Consider the following 22,050-nt stretch of genomic DNA (forward strand, 5'->3'; position numbering starts at 1 on the left):
GTCGGTTCACGTTACACTTGAACTTCTGCACGTCAGTACTGTTGGGGAAGCAGGGACCTGAAATGGAATTCCAGAGTCTAGCGGTTCTGGGGAAGAAACTATTGGAGTAAAAAGATCTTTTACATCTAGGGATCTCTACAGTGTGGGGGTGGGATTTAGCAGCTTGTCGGGTTTGTCGAGGGTGCTCACGTTGTGGAGGCACAAGTGATTGCAGTTCATCATAGCATTCACCACTAAAATACTTGTAGAAAAGGCAGAGGTATGCAACATTTCGTCGATGGGACAGAGGCTGAAGAATTTAAGATATCCACATTAAAATGTTGTACACATTATTTTGCAGACACAAACATTAAAATCTCTACTAGTCTGTCTTGTGCAATTCACTGATAAAAAAAAAATTTCTGATACCAACTCTTTCCATTTTATCATTTTCCTTTGGTTCCCTCTCTTTTTAGTTTTCTTTTGTTGCTTTTCACAAAGACAAATTCTTTCTCTTATATTTTCACAAATATTTTGTAGTAGATGTGTTAAGCCTGACAGAACCTTGACAATGACAAAAGTATTTTTTTGTTTTATACTCTTATTCACCCCAAACAAGGCATATTACCACTTAGACATAAGGAGCTACTATGTGGAACAATGTCTAAAGAGGAACTAAGTAGGGAGTTGAGCAGTGAGATGTCCATTTGCATTATATTAAGTTTTTGCATCTTAGTACAGACAGAGAAACAGGAAACAAATTCCTAAGTCTAGCAATTCAAGGGAAGAAATTATTGGCTTTACGTCATTTAAGAAATTCTGCAGTGAGATTTTGCTTCTTGTCAATGGGAGTGTTACAAGTTTGTCAGAGCATATACAATTAAAGTACTTGGACAATAGGCACAGGTATGCAACATTGTAGTGATGAAACAGGGGTTGGAGCTTGATTGATAGTGTGGAAACTATTAGAGTTGAAACTTTTTTGGGGACCCTAAAAGGGAGAGACTAATGGTATATGCACCAGCTCAAATATGGCAATAATAGTGCATGTGCAAGTGGTGGTTTTGTAGATACAAAATACTGTCAGGTGTGAGTACTTTTCTAGCAGAGTAGAGGGAGCCCACTTTCTTTGTAGCAGCTTTGGTAATGTCCTCAATGTGTTTGTTCTAATTCATATTGACTGTTTATTAATTCATCATTTTAATATTACATAAGTTTAAAATTAAATATGAGTTGGGTCCACTGAAGTTATTTATTGGAATATAAAACATATCTTAAATTATTCTCTTTGAAAGAGCAGTTTTTCACCATTTTTCGATATGCTGTGATGAAAACTAATTTATGAAGTATAAAGATGTTATGTGTGCCACAATCAACTACTGAAATCAAGGGAAACTCTTCATGAAAGGACTTCATCCACATGGCTTTTCAAGTGATCATTTTCTTGTTAGCAACAAAATATAAGCATGTGATTGGTTAGTTTTCAAAAATTGATGGCAAAGTTTTAACAGTCCTTTTCAATTTTGTCTGCACAATCTTGGTCATACAAGACATGAGCACATAAAATGTTACCATATATGGCAGTGATTTACAAAATTTGAAAGCAAATACATTTCCAGCATTACTTACCTGCATATAGTCATACTGTTTATTACATAACTGTATTTACAAATCATGCTGTAAACTGGTGCAAGAGTAAAAATTGTTAATTAGTTTGATAGAAAAATAAGTTTCTGCTTCTGAATTTTTTAGATGAGGATCGATAATTTGTATTATTTGGGCTGTTGTTCTCATCTTGAATATTATTTTCACAACATTTCCTTCAATGTAACCTCCAACCTTCTTTAGGTGTATCTTGTCAAACTCAAAAATCTTTTTGTCAAACATGAATCTGCACAGAATTTCGAATGAAGCAATTTATTTAATTCAGGATGTAGCATGCTCTCTTTCTTTCAGCTATGACCAGGTAAAAAGTCCTAAGTTATTCAAAGTTGTATTTTGAGTGTCGCCCATACTGATGATTGAGTTTCCAACCTCCAGAAGAGTTTAATTTACAACTGAATTTTACCAAGTATTTTATCTACTACACCAAGGGTCCTTGCAAGTTTGACAAGATATAACTGAAGAGGATTGGAGGTTATATTCATCGAAACATGCAAATAACACTTAAAATGAGGACAATAGTCTGAACAATCCAAATAATATGAAAATAAGTTTGTTTTTTCTTTCCAAATTCACAAGATTTGGAAATAAACATTTGTTTGAATATGTTAACATCATTTTAAAGCCCAATGTGCCATCTGAGTTCTTAGATTTTTTCCAAATTTAGTTTTGTTATAAATTCAGGTTATTAAAAATATTGATGAAAAGGGAGGAGGCAGAATTTTCTTGTTTGATTTGAATCCAAGAGCATACTCTCTCTCTCTCTCTCTCTCTCTCTCTCTCTCTCTCTCTCTCTCTCTCTCTCTCTCTGGAGAACTTCACCATATGATTTCGAAGAAAACTTCTATTCAGCAGCAATTATTCCGTTGTGTCAACACATGTGGAGCATCTTTAGAACTGACTTTTTTTTTTCTGCAAGGAGGTTTCGTCCTTCTGCATATCATACCTGGTATTCTCAAATCGTCGCCCATCTAGTACTGGCCAGATTCAACATCAAATCAGTGTGTTAGTGTGATTATGATTTTAAATTTGGTCATAAAACTTAGCATGCAGCTTACATCCTCAACAGAGCATTGAACCTGGCGCCCTTCAACAAATGTATGCGGAAAAGTTGGTTAAAAAATGATGGCAGTCTTGATGAAGAAGGTTGTAGGAATTCATCTGCAGTTGACCATGAGGAACTGAAGATGTTAGTTGAATCAAATCAACGTGCAACTAGTTGAAAACTTGTTGAAAATTTAGGTGTAAGTCATCCAAAAGTTATCGACTATCTCAAGCAACTGGAGAAGTCAAAAGAATTTCAACAGATGAATGCATTACAAACTTAATGAAATTTTAACAAAATCATTTGTATGTGGTGTTATGAACATTTTACGAGAACAAAAATAACCTATTCCTTGGTTATATTGTCAGGGTACAAATAGTGGATAGTTTATAATGATCACCAATCATAAATATGTAGCATGGAAATAGTTCCACGGAAAGTAATGATACCAGTTTGGTGGTATTGATCCATCACTGTTATCTGCAGTACATATATACCATCATTTGTCAACAGAAAAAAAAGTCCCATTCTGCTGCATCGCAATACTCTATATACAACATAACTGCATTCACACATCTGTTCTCAGATCACCGAAGTTAAGCAATGTTGAGTCTGTCCCAGAACTTCGTCTTTGGCTTGCAACCAACTAGTAGTCACAAATGATAACTTATCTAGATAACAACATAAAAGCAGTTCAGCAGAAGTCAAAAAAGACATTTAATAATATACTTTATTCTCCATTCGAAAACAGTTCAGGCCTACTTTTTTGGTTATTATTGTTTGAAACTCTATTATAGCTATAGAATAGAGTACACTTTCAGCTGTACTCCCTCATTCATCTTGAACTTCCAAAACATCAATAACAAACATGTGTAGAGGTCTACATAAAAATAGATCTATAATGATAATAATAAAAATATGTTTGGTAAACATACACCCATTCCTCATGCGTAAAGGTCAGTCTCTTATATCATTTCAATGAAACAACAGTGTAAATAGTTGCGTAACTCAATCAGGTTATATAATAAAGTTTAGAAATATAAAGTGATGTAATTTTGAAGATTAGAATCATAAGCTGATGTTTCAGATAATAAATGAATTTTTATAGAGATGGCTTATTTTTCTTGATTATTTTAAATTGGGTAGTTTAACTTATTTAATCTAAAATAGGAAAATTCCAGGGTCTTTTAAATTTCATATAAAGTTAACCTTTACATTTAGTACAACAACATAAGATTCAAAGTTGAATTAATCTGTTTCTGTTCGCATCAGTCAGAGATTCATCCTTGACAATCAGTCCTACAGTGACTTTGTTGAATGTAGTACTGTTCAGTCCTAGGAGTTCCACCATCTTAAGCTTTACCCTTTTTTTGAGAGGAGGCTAGTTTATCACTAATTGCCTGAGACATCCCTACCAGGGAATGCCGATAGAGGTACTCTGGCATTTTTTTGTCGACCAGTGTGCTAAGCCTAGTGTATTGGTTTTTCAATTTAACACCTAACCTTGTGTCTAACTTCCTGGAGAGGCAAATAAAATAAACTTCAAAGCTTTATTTATCAACAATCAAAAGCAAAATATTTATCAAAACATTGTAGAAAATATAGAAATTCAAAATTTAATATACTTTTGCTTACCTGTACTTATTCTACTTATAGTTTTTAGATTTGTGTGTTTTATTTTTAAATTGACAGAGAAAAATATCTAATCAAAATGATTTTAATAAAACTCTTTATCTATTTCGATAAAGAAAATTACTTCTATTTTCCAGATACGTTGTTGTCAGTTCCAAAATCTCCAATAGCACCAGAACAGTCTATAGTGGTATCTTCAAATCACAGGTGAGTAGTTTACCATTCTATGCTCCGTGTATTATAACCGTTTTATAATTGCTTCTCCCCACTCGTCACGTACCAACAAATGAGAATGGTGGTTGAATAATTGCTAATCCATCTTTAATGCCAAGTATTAATGTTTTATGTCTGTCACCAGTTCTTTTTTTTTTTCTTTTAACTAAATAACAAATCTTTTTGATTTTAACCTCTTTGCTACAATTTCTAATACCAGCATAATGTCCATGTTGATAGTTTTATTCGGACAGCAAGGGTTGGAGATTCAGTTGTCAACAGAAGGCTTTTGCTAATACTTGATGCCACCATGTAGACTGCATACTAACCTCTCCATCAATGACTGAATTTCTGACCCTTGCCATCCGTCATTCTTCAACACCATCTAAGGTTATTTGGGTATGCTGCTCTATGCCCGGTGGCAGAGCTTATCCATGAGGTCCTTCTTCCGGATCTGATTGATGTAAGTGTGCTGGCAAAAAGTTGAAAGCTTGAGCGGCGGCAATCAAAGGTAACCTATCAGCACTATTAGGTTCACAAATAGTTGGCCTTCGTCTGTGGAATTGGGATTGGCTAACCATACTATGTGACTTACCTCTGGGTCAGTAAAAATGAACTGTGGTTGTCAGAGATGCTCTACTTCCTCGGAAGAAAATCAGATCAACACGACCAGGGTAATAGCCTTTGGCTTCATTAAATTTGCTGTATTTTGTTTCTTTGTTGCGTGTTGGTCATTTGTATTGTTTACTATAAAAATGAAATAAATTCTTCTCTCTACAAGTTTATTTCAATTTGTTGTCAATAAATTAAAATATGTTCACTAGAGTTGGGTAGTATGGAAATTCTAGTTTTTCTATATCATTTTTTTAATATATATATGAAGAAATAAATACTTTTATATTCTATAAATTTTTCAAATTGTCACAATTAAGCCCAATAGAATTGAGTTTTCACTTTTAGATCATGTATATTGTTAGTCAACATTCCCTAACCAGAAGATTTATTTTTCTGCAAATCTTAAATGTCTCCATTTCTTTTTATCAACATTTTATTCTTACCAAATCCTTTTTCTTTCCAAGGAAAAAAAAACAAATTTTCTGTTTTCTAAGGAATATACTTTATCTCTGACGAGTGTATTTGGTCGGTGTCCGTTATTCAAGGAAACATGTGTAAGGCATAGTTCATAAAAAATGTATAAAATATGAGTGTGAATTAAATGCATCTTAATGTTGGCTAATGATCACGAATTATCATTCCAAAACCAGATGTATTTATTGTATATGTATATATATATATATATATATATATATATATATATATATATATATATATTGTATATATATTACAAAGATAAATAGCGCAATTAAAGAAAGGAAAAATAGATGAAAATAAAATTGAATGAATTACAATATTGATCCACCAAATTTAAACCAGGAATTATAATAAAGAAAATCCTTAATCCATGGATTTCCAAAGATATGCACTTTTCATCAGAGGATAAACATTAAAAAAAAAGTGCATCACTGGTTAGCATAAATTTGAAAAGATAAATATGAGAAGCTTTTTTGTGAAAAATAAAAGGCATTTTAAACAGAATAAACAAATTAAAATTAATCAGTTAGCCAATTAATCAATTAATTCTTTAAAACAGTAAACCAATATATATATATATATATATATATATATATATATATATATATATATATATATATACTTCTTCAAACCTTGGTTTCCAGCTTGGATTGGGTTTATTTGGTATTATTTCATCCTACAATACTACAAAAACCATTCATTTTCTTGTTTGGTAGTTTATTTTTCCTCATTGAATTATGCTATTATTTCAATAAGGAGTTGATCAATTTATGGCCCAAGTCCTTCTCTTATTTATAGAGTTAACTGTGAAAATAAACCTATGATTTATTTATTTTATTTTCTATAATTAGCTTAAAACAGTGACTATAATGAAGCAATTTATGAATAATAAATCTTTGAATCTTCATTCTTTTCTAATTCTTTAACTGTCTTATGTTTGCATGATTTTAATAATAATAATTTCATAATAAAACAGCAGAAAGCAATTGATAAGAGATTCAAACTTTTAAATAAATTAATTGTATGTATTTTTATATGCTTTTTTTTTTTTGTGTGTGAAATATTAATTTTGAACTCATAAAAACTTTTACCAAAATAGCCAGATTCAGCATTAAATAATCCGAAAAGGGTTAATATGTTGTAAAACAAAACAGCCAAACCAAATTATTATATAATTATTTTAGAAGTTGGAAATAATCTCGCATTTAAAAATAACTCCTGTTCTTTTATTAGGAACTAATAAAGCTATCCACCATTTATCGAGGCATGGACCAAAAAAATGTGTTTAACATAACCTCTCTACACATTCTCGGTTGTATTAACTTTTTTAACAAACTTCTCTTTCTGACTGATCACCCCCCCCTCTCTCTCTCTCTGACAACTGGTTTAATATAATAGAAAGAAGAGAACAGAAAGCTTGAATCTAATTTTAGTGCTGCTTTTAAAACAACTACTAATAAATATGCAAAAGACCCCCTCCCCCTCACTAATTTTGTCTTTACTGACCTCAATCTTGTGAATATTATGGTATTCTTTTTTACCATAACCAGGTAGGTGTTATATGGTTTGTAAGAGTATCTTGTGTAGTTTTTGACTTGTATCCCCTCCCTCCATATACAAATCAAGTATTATGACTTTCTTTTTATAAAATAGATGATTTAGCATGGATTTTTCTTTGAGGTTTTCGTGAACACTTTTATATAAGCATATATATGGCCTGAAAAAGTTATTTGTATATAAAATGTACAATGGAAAAAAAAATCTGATTTAAAAGAGAAAGATTAATAAAAAAAAAAAATAAAAAAAATAAAATAAAAATAGCTGCATCTCTTTAGTGTTTGTTGCAAATTGATTTCAAACGACGTCATAGACACCAGATGGAGGATAAAATTGTTTTGTTGGACTTGATATTACAGCTTACGTGATTAAAACAAAAATCAATAAGTCAGACCTGGAAGTCTTGAAATAAAGACCAGCTGGGAAATATCAATTTTTTCTTTTCTTTGTCCTCTTTATTTTGATTTATTGTTTCTTTACTTTTATCTTTTACTAGCAAGAAAACATGTTGCTCGGGATTCAATAAAGAATTCTATATTCTCTTGCTACAAAAACATATTACTTTTTTTTTGTTGTTGTTCATTTTTTGTTGTGGGGCTAAGGTGTACAAATAAGTTCAGTGGCAAGGAAAGTAAGTACAGTTACATTTAAGTGATGAAATTATCTTTTGTAAAAATACCCAATATTTTCCCAGAAATGAATTAAGGCCACTGTGTACTCCTTCTTTAAATTCTGAACTCCATATTACCATTTCTAGTAATGCGTAGGCACAGCAGCCCAGAAAGAAAATGGCTGCTGAGGTTCTTAGAATGCATTCAAGTCTTGTAAATAATGGTTATGACAATGATTTCATTCAGATGAAGAAATAACATTATTCCTACTTGTCATGTAGCTGTTTGACAATTTCAAAATGATTGAATGGATTGCTAAGAATCGGCTACTTATATTTTCTCTAACACTCTCCCTCTACCCAGAACTGTACACTAATCAACCAAGTCTCTGACAGCATACATACAGCACTCTCCCTTGATACTAGCACACAAGTACATGTATTTGGTGATTTCAGTGTCCACTACAGTAATTGGCTTGGATTCTCTACTTACAGATACAGCTGGTAGCATAACATATAGCTTCTCTATATTTCATTCCCTATCACAAATGGTTACGTTTCCGACACATTTCCCAGATCAGCAAGATCAACATACCTTACTTCTAGATCTATTTCTGACCACAGTTTCTGATGATTATGTAACAAACGCCCATAGCCCACTCAGGAATGCTGATCATGCTGTGATAAAGGTAGAAATTGCCCTAAATTCTTGACCCAAAACTGAAGAGCTATTGCTCAAAACTGTTACAATGTTCAAGGTATTATAAGAAGGCTGACTGGAAAGCCATCAGGGATGCCCCATTAGAGAAATATTTTTTCTCTTCCCGCTGAACAGTGCACGAATGAGACCACTGAATAGTTCAAAACGGCAATTGAAGCACATTCCCACGCGAAAATTCTACAGCAAACCCACTCTCCCCAATGGTTTACTTCTACTTGTGCAGCTGCCATTGCACAAAGGCAGCATGCATACCGCAGATTTAACCGACATAAGTCCAGTACAAACCGACAAAAGCTTATAGAAACTAGAAGTAATTGTAAGAAAGAAATAGTGACAGCTGAAAGAATATACCGAAACCACTAGAAAACGTATCGAAGCACAAATTAGGAACCCGTGATTTCTGGAAAATCTACAACAGTGTAGTAAATAATAGGCAGTCAACACTTCCTCCACTATCCAGCAATCATGAGGTTGTTTGCATAGAAACCGAGAAGGTTGACATGCTTGCCAGTTGGTTTGCCCCAAACTTCATAAAAACCCTAGATACCTCAAAAGCATGTGAACCCAATCTCATCCCAGCTGTGCTATTAAAAAACTGCTCCGCTGAGATTGCTCCAGTCCTCTCCAAACTTTACAACAAATGCCTTAACGAATCTTGCTTTCCTGACCACTGGAAAACTGCTTCTGTGGTACCAATTTACAAGAATTCTGGTGAAAGAACTGATCCATTAAATTATCGCCACATTAGCCTCCTCCCACTTTTTGCCAAAATATTTGAATCCATAATTAACCAAGCTCTAGTCCATCACCTTACAGCTACTAAACTTCTGACCAACCAACAATATGGATTTAGGCAAACCCATTCTACAGCAGATATCCTAACTTTAATCTCTGAATGTATATACCATACACTGGACAAAGCAGAGGAGGGTAAAGCGGTAGCCCTAGATATATTTAAGGCTTTTGACAGGGTATGGCATGATAGTCTTAGGAAAATCAGATCATATGATATCACTGGACAAATACTTAATATAATTAAATCCTTCTTTTTTCATTTTTATCATTTGCATACATAAAATAAGTTAAAACATATTTTTTGTTTTTATGGATGTCCGGTGTGAATGCTAACCCCACAATATTAATGTGCCCTTTGTAATCAAAATAAAATATTTATCCAAGTAGCCTGAACAGTGTAGTTTCAGAATATCTATGTTTATGGGATCTAGGAAACTTTTGTGAGCAAATAGACATAAACTACAACTTTCTAACATATAAAGCTATCTTATAGGATTTTCAAAATCAGGCTCCAACTGAACTTTGTTTCTAACAAACCAATTTTAATTTGTTATTGTTGTACCATGTTACTTGCAATCTAATAATGTATTTAACTACAATCTTTTTTTATAAAATAATTGTTCCTAGTTAGATATTGATAATATGACAATTGTAGCCTTTATTCAATTCACAGAAGTAGCATGCTATCATTCCATTAGTCAGAGCAAGTAAAAATTTTAAACAATTTGCTATTGTATTCTTAGTATTGGCCACTCTGAGAATTGAAACTTCAACCTTCAGAAGAGTGTCACTAAAGTATTACTTTGTATTTTATCTATTTACTAAATAAAAATTCAGTGACACTCTTGTTGTGGTTGAAGGTTAAATTCTCACTGCAGGCGATACTAAGAATATAATTGCTTAAGACTTCTACTCTTCTGACCAAAATTAGAGCACACTACTCCCATGGATTAAATAACGAGTTGTGTTCAAAATTCTGTGCAAATTTCAGAGTTTGACAAAAAAAAAATGCAGTTGTAATAAGGGGGGAAAAAAACTATCTTTAAGTTTGTGATAAAACAAAAAAAAAGGGGGGGGTTATTGATTTTTCTTGATGTAATCTTGATGGTGCATATAAATATAAATAATGACATTCTAATTGAAAATATAAATACTTTGTACTTTATTTAATCTTTTTGAGTGAAATTGGTTTCGTAATGTTTGTTTAAATAAAAAACAAAGATTGAAGTCACACATATTCTAGCGGTTAGGAGCATAGACAGGTAGTCACAGTGGCATTTAGCTAGCTCACTTGCTGAAAAGTGAATTACATGTCTATTCTTAGAATTTTATGGAATTAATGTCTAAATTTTAAGTAATACTAGCAAACAGCCCAGCGTTGTCCGGTCGTAAGATACACTTAAATATGATATTTTAATTCATGCAGATTACATATTTATTATTATAGACAATTCTCTGTTGATTATATTAAACCTAATATATAGTAGTGAGATCAAAACTAAAAATTATTACAACTCTCCGCCCTTATTCCTTAGCCTTAGAGCCACAAATTCACCTGTTAATTCTTTTTTAAAAGATGGAATGGCCAGATCATCAAAGACAAAATGCAAGCAAGCAAAGTCCACAGAGTTTTATAATTAAATAATATTAAAATATTTATGAGTATTTCAATATTGTAAATAAATAAGTAAAACTAAATGTCTTATGCAATGAAATGTCTTTGTCATTAAAATGTGGGGCATTTTTCGGGAGGGGGGTGTATTTTTATTGTGCGGCCAACTCACAAGTCAGCAGTGTGGCTCGTAATCAAATGCACTGTTTTCACATGAATTTTTTAGCGTAAATCATACTGTTTTATTTGTTTTTTTATTATTTTACCAAATGTGTTTGTCTTCAAATAAGATTTGAAAAGATAATGGAAAAATCTGATTTGTTTGAAATATTTTAAATGGAAGTCAGCACAATTACCCTTGTGATTGAAGCAGATACCCTTTCTTTCCAATCATCATGAAGTTATCAAACTTCAAGTCAATAATTTTCGTTAAGGTATTAATATCTTGTGAGAGTATCTTCAATGGATGATTAAATTTCCCATAATTTTCACCAAGGTTTTAGTCATGTGACTAAAATACAAATAGTAGTTTTTAATTAGATAAGGTTCTATGAATTTGCTCCTCATTTTAATAAAATCATCCTGGTCAACATGTTGGTGTAGACTGCTAATTGCTATCATTAAGCCTGAGCAAGAGGGAGATCAATAAAAGAGGATACACATTGAAAGTACTTGTCTTTCCATCACAAAATTCTCCTGGCATTTCTAAAAGAATCTTTATCTTGTCAATTGGTTTACAGTTTAAAAAGAAAACTCAAAAAACACAAAAAATCTTCAACGCTTCATTTGATGTTACAATGCTTTCTCACACTTTTCTATTTCATGCATTGTGGACAGCTCCAAGCCCCTCACTCTTCCCTCAGTGAGAACAACCGTGACAGACATATTTGTTATCCAATTTGCTTTTGTGCATTCCTTAACTAATTTCTATATTAGTTTTCTTTATTTTTTTCAACTCTCACAATATTGTATTCAAATTTCATCAACACATTCTTCAAATTGTAAAATTTGACCTAGCACGTTTTTTATTGCAATTAATACTTGCTACAATTCCAAGGGCAGTCTTGTGTCAACTAAATACATATTACATACAGATTTCCTTGTTCTGTCTATTATTTATAATAATTCATTTATGTACTTGTCCACAAATTTATGAGTCATCATACAACTCCTAGATAACATCAAAATTAGTACCAATATTCGTTTTTTATTTGCAGTGTTTTTTCATTGAATTTTATGCTATATTTGAATATTATTTGTTTTCTGTTCATTAATTGAATATACATATTGTTTTTCATTGGATAAAATTATTTTTATATCAAATTGCATACATTTACAATTTTTAACCATTTAATTAATTCATTGGAATTTTTGTTAGTTTGTAATTTATTTCTTTTAGTTTTGGTTTGTTTTTAAACCAATTTTTGCCTATTTCTATATGGACATGTGAAGAGGGTAAGTTTTCTTTATGGTCATATAGTGTAATATGTTTATTCTTGACATTTTACTTATTCATTAACTCTGATATATTTCCAATGTATTTTGCTTTTAAATTGGGTTTCTAATTTTTTTTCTAAAAAAAATTTAGAGTTAGTACAGTTTCATCATTTGCTGATGAGCAAGGAGTGTGACTTTAGCCAATTTCACTGACAATTTCATCCTGGCAAAATCTTTTACTAGATGATTTCAAGAATGTGACTTTGTCTTTATTTAATTTTTTGTGTTTTTTTTTTGTTTTTTTTTTACTTTAATTTTAAATACAAAGGTTTTAATTTACTTTTTATTTTATTCTATTTTTGCAATATGAAATGTAAATTTATTTTGAATTTTTTTCTGCTTAAAATATTCATGAAAAAATATCAAATATATCATGTTTATTTTGATTCACCTTAAATATTTCTTTTAGAAAAATAAACACTCTATTTTGGGAATTGTATCCAAGACATTAACTGTTTGTTCAATAAAAATGGTTCATGCTAATTGATTGTGACTTGTACTTTTATTTTTCAATGCAGATTTATTACTAAACCTGTGCCTGGGACCTGTGATTACTGTCGAAAGCATATTTTGTTAGGAAAAATTTGTAAAGACTGTAGGTAAGTAAATCGTCATTGTTGTCTGTATTTTCGTCACTTGTTACTGACAGTTACTGCCGCTTATGCTCAGAAATCTGTAACACATATATTCAGCAGTGTTGCGGAGTCGGATATCTTGGAACAAGTCAAACTTGTAAGAATGCAAGGAGTCGCAATTAGATTTTTTATACTCCAGAGACTCAACAGACAGTCTTGGAAGATTTTAAAATAAGGAATCAGATATTTGGAAATTCTAAGAGCCTGATGTTCATTGAATTAAGATTAACAAAATCTTAAGAAAGCAAAAATTTTAAATGATATTGTTTTTTGTTGACCAGAACTACTATAAAATTTTCTTGCATACTTTGATGTTTTCAAATTCTTTTTTGTTTTTTTTTTCTTGATTATCTTTTCCAATATTGTAAGTATTATCAGTTGTCTTTTTTCATTCATAAAGAAAAGTTTTAGAATTGCTATTAAATGATTTCTTAATTTCTATTGAATTCAAATGAAATGATTTAAAAAAAAAAATTTGCTCTTAACATCACATAGCATTCAAAACTGAACAGTATCTCATGTTTATAATGGTTATCTTTACTTTTGCATTGAAGTAAAAGATTTCTTCTGAATTCTTTTTTAGATGAGGATTGATAATTCATAATATTTGAATTCTTTGAAGGTGTATCTTGTTGAACTCGGGAATCTTTCTATTGAACATAGGAATCTGTATGTAATTCAAAATGTTGTCAGCCATGACTGGGTAGAAGTCCTAAACAATTCATGATTGTATTTTTAGTGTCACCCACTAAGGATTGAATCTTTAATCTCCAGTAGAGTGTAAATTACAACTAAATTTTGCACTTTTCTAGGAGTTAAAAGTTTAATCCTTAATGCAGATAACACTAAAAATACAATTGCGAATTGCTTAGCACTTCTATCCACTCATGGCTAATAGAATAAGAGCATGTTATCCACTGGATTGAATAAAGGGTTCTGTTTGAAATTCCTTGCAGATTCCAGAGTTCAACAAGGTATACCTGAAGAAGGTTGGAAGTTATATCGACTGAAAATTTGTGCAAATAATACTAAAGATAAGAATGGTAACGCGAAGAATCCAAATAATAAAAGTTTTTCTGAAATGTCTCCTTTTGATAAGAACTCAAATAATTTATTTATCGAAAAATTAGTGCATTAGGTTCAGCTGAAAATAACCGAAATGATATATCAGTTTCTATGGTTTTAACTTTCAAAGATTTATCACTGGATGTGGAATACAACCTACCTATACAATGGAATAATATTGTTCTTTTAATAAACAATCAAACATTTTGACTAATTTTGTTGGTCCTTAAGATAGTTTTAGGTCTTGATGTAAAATTTGTTGATTATTAAGTGAACTTTTTCTCTATGTAAACGTTATTTAAATTTTAATAAAATCTGTAATTTTTGAATGTCAGTACTACATAGATTTCTTTTGAATAATTATGTATTTTAAAAAATTTGAATCAAATATGTCATTGTTCAAACAAATTTAAATACAAAATAGGAGTTGTTAATTTTGTCCAAATGTGTGTTGATGAAATCAGAATGTATTTTGCTATGTATTTTTATTTTTTTATTTTTTTTACCACTATTACTGATGAACTTTGAAAATTGTGTTTAGAAATCATTCCAACCAACTAGCACTAGAATCTTCCATGGACTCTCCTCAAACCTCCAAAAAAGTACAGACATAGGTTTTTTTCTCATTATCAGTTGCACACTCTCATAGCTGATCAAGCCGTGTTCTAGTTATGTTTCAGTATCTTAAACCTCCTTCATATAACTATCACTTTAGGTTAAATATCTTTGGTTCTTGGCAAGCCCTATATTAAAAAAAAAAAAATCAAGAAAAATCTGATGTATGTATCCATGATGAAACGAAAATATCATATTCCAAAAATTACTTAAATCGATCAAGTAGTTTTTTTCTTATTTATATAAAGAAAATCATTTTTAGTTGATTAATGGCAAGGTGTAGCCATTACCATGTAAATTTCACAAATTTGAATTATTGATGAGTTATCTCCCTTTTTTAAAAATGTTTTTTTTTTACCTAAAAAAAGCTTGTTTTCAAAATGGCAGATGAGACAGCCGTTCTTTCGTGACTTATAAGATTTGATTTTCTTATTTTAAAACTTGACTGGTGCTACCAGATCAGGCTGCCCTGTGGCTTCCTGAGACGAAATGCACCTACATTGACGTTTTTTTGTTTTCTGATCTTTTTTGTAAAACTTAATTATGTTCTGCAAAACCAAAAAAAAAAACAACAGCCTTTCTCCCTCCCCTTTTTATTTTATTTTTTCCTTCCTTACTCCCGGTCCTGGATATGACCTTAAACTATATCCGATGGTGAGGTCCAGCTTACGGGCTTGGGGAGTGTGGAGCCACCTCTTAATTGCCATTGCTCCCAGGTCCACCCTGACCCGGAGTGGTAGTACCTGTTAGGGTCCCAACTATGGGTTAAATAGAAACAGATTTTAAAAAGGAAAAGAAACAACAAAAAAAGAAAGAAAAAGAAATCAAATATATTCTATTAAATTATCTATTTATTTATTTATTTTTTTGCCCTGTCGGTAGGGCATGAGAACGAACCGACTGTCCCCCTGCAGAGGGTAAAAATCCCTCAATGGGGCAACCAGTTAGCCGTGGGTTGCTACCCGTAAAGTCTTAGGACGTGATCCTGGTGATTGAGCGAACCTAAACCAGGATACATAGAAGTTTAGGCACCGCAACACATTACTTTGGCCCTTACTTCGATTAGACGGGCGGTCGGAGAGGCCCGATCCGACCAATCGGCCAGTCACGCCAAGCCCCACCATATATTGCCCATTCCAAAAACCCACTACTAATACAACACATCCCCCCTCTCCCACAAATAACCCTACTCCCTAATATATGATGGAAAGCGGTGGCTGAGGGTCAATCGATTAGGTGTGAATATCGATGACGAGGCTGTAAACCCCTCAGGATTGCTACAGATCCCATAGCAATATCAAGAGAGAACAGATAATCATTATGATACCACCAAAGTCGGTTATATCATCATTGTATCCCTGTAGAGGCTGGGCGAATGGGTTTCCCCCCAGGCTCTTCCCAAATAGGACTCCGAGGTGGGTGGGGAACAAAGATGACGAAAAAAGAAAACAAAATATATGGCTTATTCCTCCCAAAAACCACCCAACCACCCAAAGAGAACCCACTCTGATGTCTCTGACATCAGTAGCTCTGACGAAGAGACGATAAAACCAAGGAACTCAACATTCGTAGTAATAGAATCAATGGAGGAAACTCCTTTGAGCAAACTATCACCTTTTAAAATTGAAAAAAATCTTAAAACTCTAAAACCAAAGTCTATTAAAAAACAATTTAACGGCAGCCTACTAATAGAAACCCATAACGAAGAACAAACTAAAGAAATATTGAAACTAAAATTATTTGAAAACATCAAAGTCAAATGCTACAGACATCCAACCCTAAATACCTGCAAAGGAGTAGTGAAAAGCCACGAACTTGCACTTTGTCCCTTGGAGGAAATCCGGACAAACTTACAGAAACAGAATGTGTTAGATGTTCGCAGAGTTCAAATTAAAAAAAACGGTGAGAAAATCGATACCAATACATATATACTAACTTTCGATTCCCTCACCATACCCAAAGAAGTGAAAGTCGGATATATGAAAATAAATGTAGAAATTTATATTCCAAACCCCCTCCAATGCTTCAAGTGCCAGAAGTTTGGACACCATCAAGATCGGTGCACACGATTACCAGTGTGTGGAAGATGTGGAGAAAGTGGCCCACACATTGACTGCAGAAAAGATTTCAAGTGTGCCAACTGCCTGGGCCTGGGAAACCATGGCGCTGGCTCTAGATATTGCGAAATATGGAAAAGAGAAAAAGAAGTGACCAAACTAAAACATATAAAGAATATATCCTACCCAGAGGCCAGGAAAATCATCGAAACTAAAACATATGCAGATGCAACAAAAAAAACTAATCCAATCAACAATCAAAATGGTCATATACATGTAACAGATACAACTGACAAGAAAATTGATGTCCTAAGCAAACTAATAAAGGAAATGAAAGAACTATTAGAAGAAATGAGGAAAATGAATAGTGCAATGTCTGCAACCAATCCAAGGATAATATTAAGTAAAGACACTACTGAACCACAAAAAGAAACAAAACCACAAACCATTTCTACAAAAACAACCGAACAACCATCAAACACATCACAAGCCAGAAAAGAATCAAAAATCCCCCCAGACAAAAAAAAAAAAACAAACAAAAACAGGAAAAGAAAGATCCCGATCTATATCTCGAACAGGGACTCCGACAGAAAATAGATTTGAGGGATTGGAGACGATGGAAGTTGAACACAATTCCAAATGATGAACAAAATATTACAATGGAATATCAGAGGGATAAAAGCAAACCAAAATGAACTCACATTATTAATAACAAATATGAGCCCAGCACTTGTCTGTCTACAGGAGACCTTTCTGAAAGAAAATAATACCATCAACATAAAACACTACACATCTTACAACTACATAAATAAAGATACGGACAGAGCTTCTGGAGGCACATCAATACTTGTGAAGAATGAAGTCCCTCAAAGACAAATAAATATAAACACAAACTTGCAAGCAATTGCAGTTTCAGTGACTCTACATAGAACTATAACACTTTGCTCAATATACATCCCTCCAAAAGATACAATCAACGAAACTGAGATAACTCAATTAATAAAACAACTCCCTAAACCCTTTTTTCTACTAGGAGATCTCAACAGTCACAATGTAATATGGGGAAGTAAAGAAACAAATAAAAAAGGAAAAGAAATAGAAAACATAATAAATAAAAATAATCTATGCCTCCTTAATAATCAAAACTACACCTATATGTACCCAGCAACAGGTACTTTCACCGCCATTGACCTTACCTTATGTGATCCTTCCATATATATGGACTATGACTGGAAAGTACACAATGACACCTGTGGGAGTGATCATTTCCCAATCATCCTGGAAAGTCTAAGTACTAGCACTGAACAAAAAACACCCAAATGGAACCTACATAAAGCGGATTGGGAAGACTTCCAGGAACAGTGCAAAAACCAATTAATTATCGAAAAGAATGATGAAGATGACCATTTGAACTACTTCATTAAAACACTCACAAACATAGCAAATAATACCATACCTAAAACAACCAAAACCAACAATCACAACAAACCTTGGTTCACAAAAGAATGCAGAAAAGCCATCAGAGCTCGACGAGCTGCCTTGAGAAAATTCGAAAATATCCAACAAGCGAAAATCTGGATTTCTTCAAAAACAACAGAGCAAAAGCCAGACGAATCATAAAGGAATCCAAAAGAACAACCTGGAGAAATTATATATCCAAAATTAATGTGAATACCAAGGCGAAAACAGTTTGGAACATGATGAGGAAAATAGAAGGAAAGTGTAGTAGTACACCAATATCCCACATCTCTAAAGGCAACAAAATATACATCAATCAAAAAGACATTTCCAATAACCTGGCAGATAATTTATCAAAAATTTCATCATGTGACAGACAAACAGAGAAATTCAAAAAGATTAGAGAAAAGGAAGAGAAAAAGAAAATTCTATTTAAATCACAAAATACTGAAAAATACAACCAACCTCTTACCTTGCCTGAATTAAAAGAATCGCTAACCAAATCCCATGACACAGCTACAGGGCCCGATGAAATTCCATATGAAATCCTCAAAAAACTTCCAGAAGCCTCAATGAAATACCTACTTGAAATTTTCAATATTATATGGTCCAGTGGAAACGTACCCGAGACCTGGAAAGAGGCCACAATAATACCAATCCCCAAATCTGAAAACTCAAACATCCAATCCCAATCAAGTAATGTCTCAGATCCATTGAATTTCAGGCCAATAGCTCTAACAAGCTGCATTTGTAAGACCATGGAAAGGATTATAAACAAAAGACTAATCTGGTTCCTGGAAACAGAGAATCTTATTACAGTATTTCAAACAGGATTCAGGAAAAACCGAAGTTCAATAGACCATATAGTCAGACTTGAAACCTTCATCAGAGAAGCCTTTGTAAAGAAAGAACATTTAACAGCAGTGTTTTTTGACATGGAAAAAGCCTACGATACTGTGTGGAAGTACGGTGTTACAAGGGATCTGAAGGCGCTTGGACTAAAAGGCAGAATGCCAATTTTTATTGAAAATTTTTTTAAAAATAGACGGTTCAGAATAAAGGTTGGCACAGCTCTCTCGGACTTGAAAGAACAAGAGAATGGAGTACCTCAAGGGAGTATACTGTCAGTGACCCTGTTCAGTATCCGAATTAACAACATTGTAAAAAACCTTAACCCTGGGGTAGATTGCTCCCTATATGTGGATGACTTCCTAATATGCTGTAGATCTAGATATATATCTATAATAGAAAGGAAGCTTCAATTGTGCTTAAACAAAGTAATGAGATGGACGGAAGAGAATGGATTTAGATTCTCCAAAAGAAAAACGAAATGCATGCATTTCTGCAAACTAAAGAACATGCATAATGATCCTGTCCTAACCATGGAAGGAATGCCCATACCAGTTACTGACCAGTACAAATTCTTAGGGATTTTATTTGACAAAAAGTTAACATTCATCCCACACATAAACTATCTGAAAAAAAAATGTAACAAAGCTGTAAATCTTTTGAGAGTGGTAGCACATACCGATTGGGGTGCAGACAGGGAAACACTCCTTAAACTTTACAGAGCACTAGTCCGCTCAAAGCTAGACTACGGTTGTTTCATATATGGATCAACCCGAACATCATATATAAAAAGCCTAGACCCTATTCACCATACTGGCCTAAGATTGGCCCTAGGAGCATACAGAACTTCCCCCGTGAACAGTCTATACACGGAAGCACACGAACCCCCACTAGATCTAAGGCGAGAAAAGTTAGCCCTTCAATATTTACTGAAACTGAAGTCTTGCCCAAACAACCCTGCATACCAATGTACCTTCTATCCTAAATATGAAGAACTCTTTAACATGAGAAGAAAAACTATCAAAACGTTCGGGCTCCGAATGAAGGAAAGCATTGAAGAATCGAAAATTCCAATCTCCAGCATTCACAACTTCATACTGCCTAAAACACCCCCATGGACCATGAAACAAGTTGAAATAAAACTCAACCTAAACAAAAAGTCCAAATCTACCATAAACCCTATTGAATACCACGACGAACTTCAACATTTAAAATTACAATATTCAGACTACACCTTTATCTACACAGACGGGTCTAAAAGCAACAATCACACTGGATGTGCAGCAACGTACCATAAAACCACAATGAAGAGAAATCTTCAAAATGAAGCATCTATATTCACTGCAGAGACTATAGCTATCGATCTAGCACTCAACATAATTTCAGAGGAAACCACCAAAAACTTCATCATTCTCACAGATTCTCTATCAGTCCTATTATCTATACAAAATCAAAAACAAGAAAATCCACTAACAACAAAATTAATAGAAAAAATCAATATCCTTTCAACTACTAAAAACATTATTCTTGTCTGGATCCCCAGCCATGTGGGGATCAAAGGCAATGACAGGGCAGATACAGCTGCAAAAAGATCTTCTCACCTTCCAACTGACAATTTTAAGATTCCACATACTGATCTTAGACCCCAGATAAAAGCATACATACAGGGAAAATGGCAACTGCGGTGGAGTCAGCAAGAGGGCAACAAATTATACTCAATCAAACCTGAACTTAAGGAACGATGTCCGGACATCAAGAGATCACGCCGAGAAGATGTGATACTGACTCGGCTGCGCATAGGGCACACCAACTTTACTCATTCTTATATACTAAATGGAGAATCGGCGCCAGAGTGCATCCCATGCCAGGAGACACTCACAGTAAAACATATCCTAGTTGGGTGTGATGACCTTGCCCCAACTAGAAAATTATATTATACAGAAAGCAATATGGAAGACCTTTTTGAAAAGGTCAACTCAGCAAATATTCTAGCATACCTAAGGAAAGTAAATTTATATAAGAAAATTTAAGGAAATTTAAAGTCATCCAAATATACACATCCATGTATAAATACAACATTTAATTTCTTAGTTCAATTTTATAAAAAAAGGGAGGAAAGGCTGAAAAAGTCATTCCCCCCCTCCCAATAAAAAAAGTTAAAAAAAAAAAAAAAGGACTCCGGCATTAAATGACCACATAGGTTGATATGCCGTAAAACCAATCAATCAATCAATCAATCAATTTAAAACTTGATCAATTTTCATGATTTTTGGAATATTTGTTTTGTCGTAAGTATTTACATCATACAGGTTTTTCTTTATTTTGTTAATATAGGGGGATTCTGGACAAGAACTACATCTTCTGTATTGTATTAATATTTTATGTTGTTCAGAATAAAATGTATATATATGGCATCACATTGACATTGGTTTTTGTTAGATCACTGAAGTTAAATAGTATCGAAGCAGTGACCATTTTGGAATACTGGGTGCTATATGTAGGAGGACGTTGACACCTCCCTGCAAGAGTGCAAAAATCTATTATCTCCCCTGATGAGGATATACATGCATCTGTGGACCACTTGGGAATTTCATACTCATGAAACTTCCTCCTTTGTGGGAAGCCGGGTGAGTGCCACTTCAATACTCGGTATGGTAGGATAAAATATCACCAAAACTGCAAGTCGAGCCACAAAAATTTTAATTAGTCTGCTAACTTCTGCATTTGGACAACAAAAAAAGATAGACGGCAGGATAGACATATCAACACCTCAGAAGTTAAAACTTTACAATAGTCTCTATTGCTTTATACGCAAGTGAAACATGGACTTTATTGGGAGGGAGTGTCTTTAAAATAAAATCTTTTAGAAATATTTTTGGAATAACTTTGTGAAGAAATACAAATATTAGAATAAAGCTTAGTATTAAGATATGGTTTGGACATGTTTTTCATCTAT

General features: G+C 33.1%; 1 protein-coding gene across 5 annotated transcripts in view; it reads left to right on the forward strand.

Moving 5' to 3' along the window:
• The window catches only part of LOC145292325 (kinase suppressor of Ras 2-like), a 169,159-nt gene that overhangs the window by 94,011 nt on the left and 53,098 nt on the right, over positions 1 to 22,050 (forward strand). For 3 of the 5 annotated variants that reach the window (XM_080138654.1, XM_080138666.1, XM_080138672.1), the window contains exons 6-7: positions 4,456 to 4,525; positions 12,934 to 13,014. In XM_080138654.1, the coding sequence (XP_079994780.1) occupies positions 4,456 to 4,525; positions 12,934 to 13,014 (151 nt within the window). Of the gene's footprint in view, positions 1 to 4,434; positions 4,526 to 12,933; positions 13,015 to 22,050 lie in introns of all 5 variants that reach the window. The other 2 variants (XM_080138660.1, XM_080138671.1) reach the window with 1 other exon arrangement.

Source organism: Euprymna scolopes, chromosome 2 (genome assembly GCF_053919585.1).
Source record: "Euprymna scolopes isolate OS-2025 chromosome 2, ASM5391958v1, whole genome shotgun sequence".
Classification (NCBI taxonomy): domain Eukaryota; kingdom Metazoa; phylum Mollusca; class Cephalopoda; order Sepiida; family Sepiolidae; genus Euprymna; species Euprymna scolopes.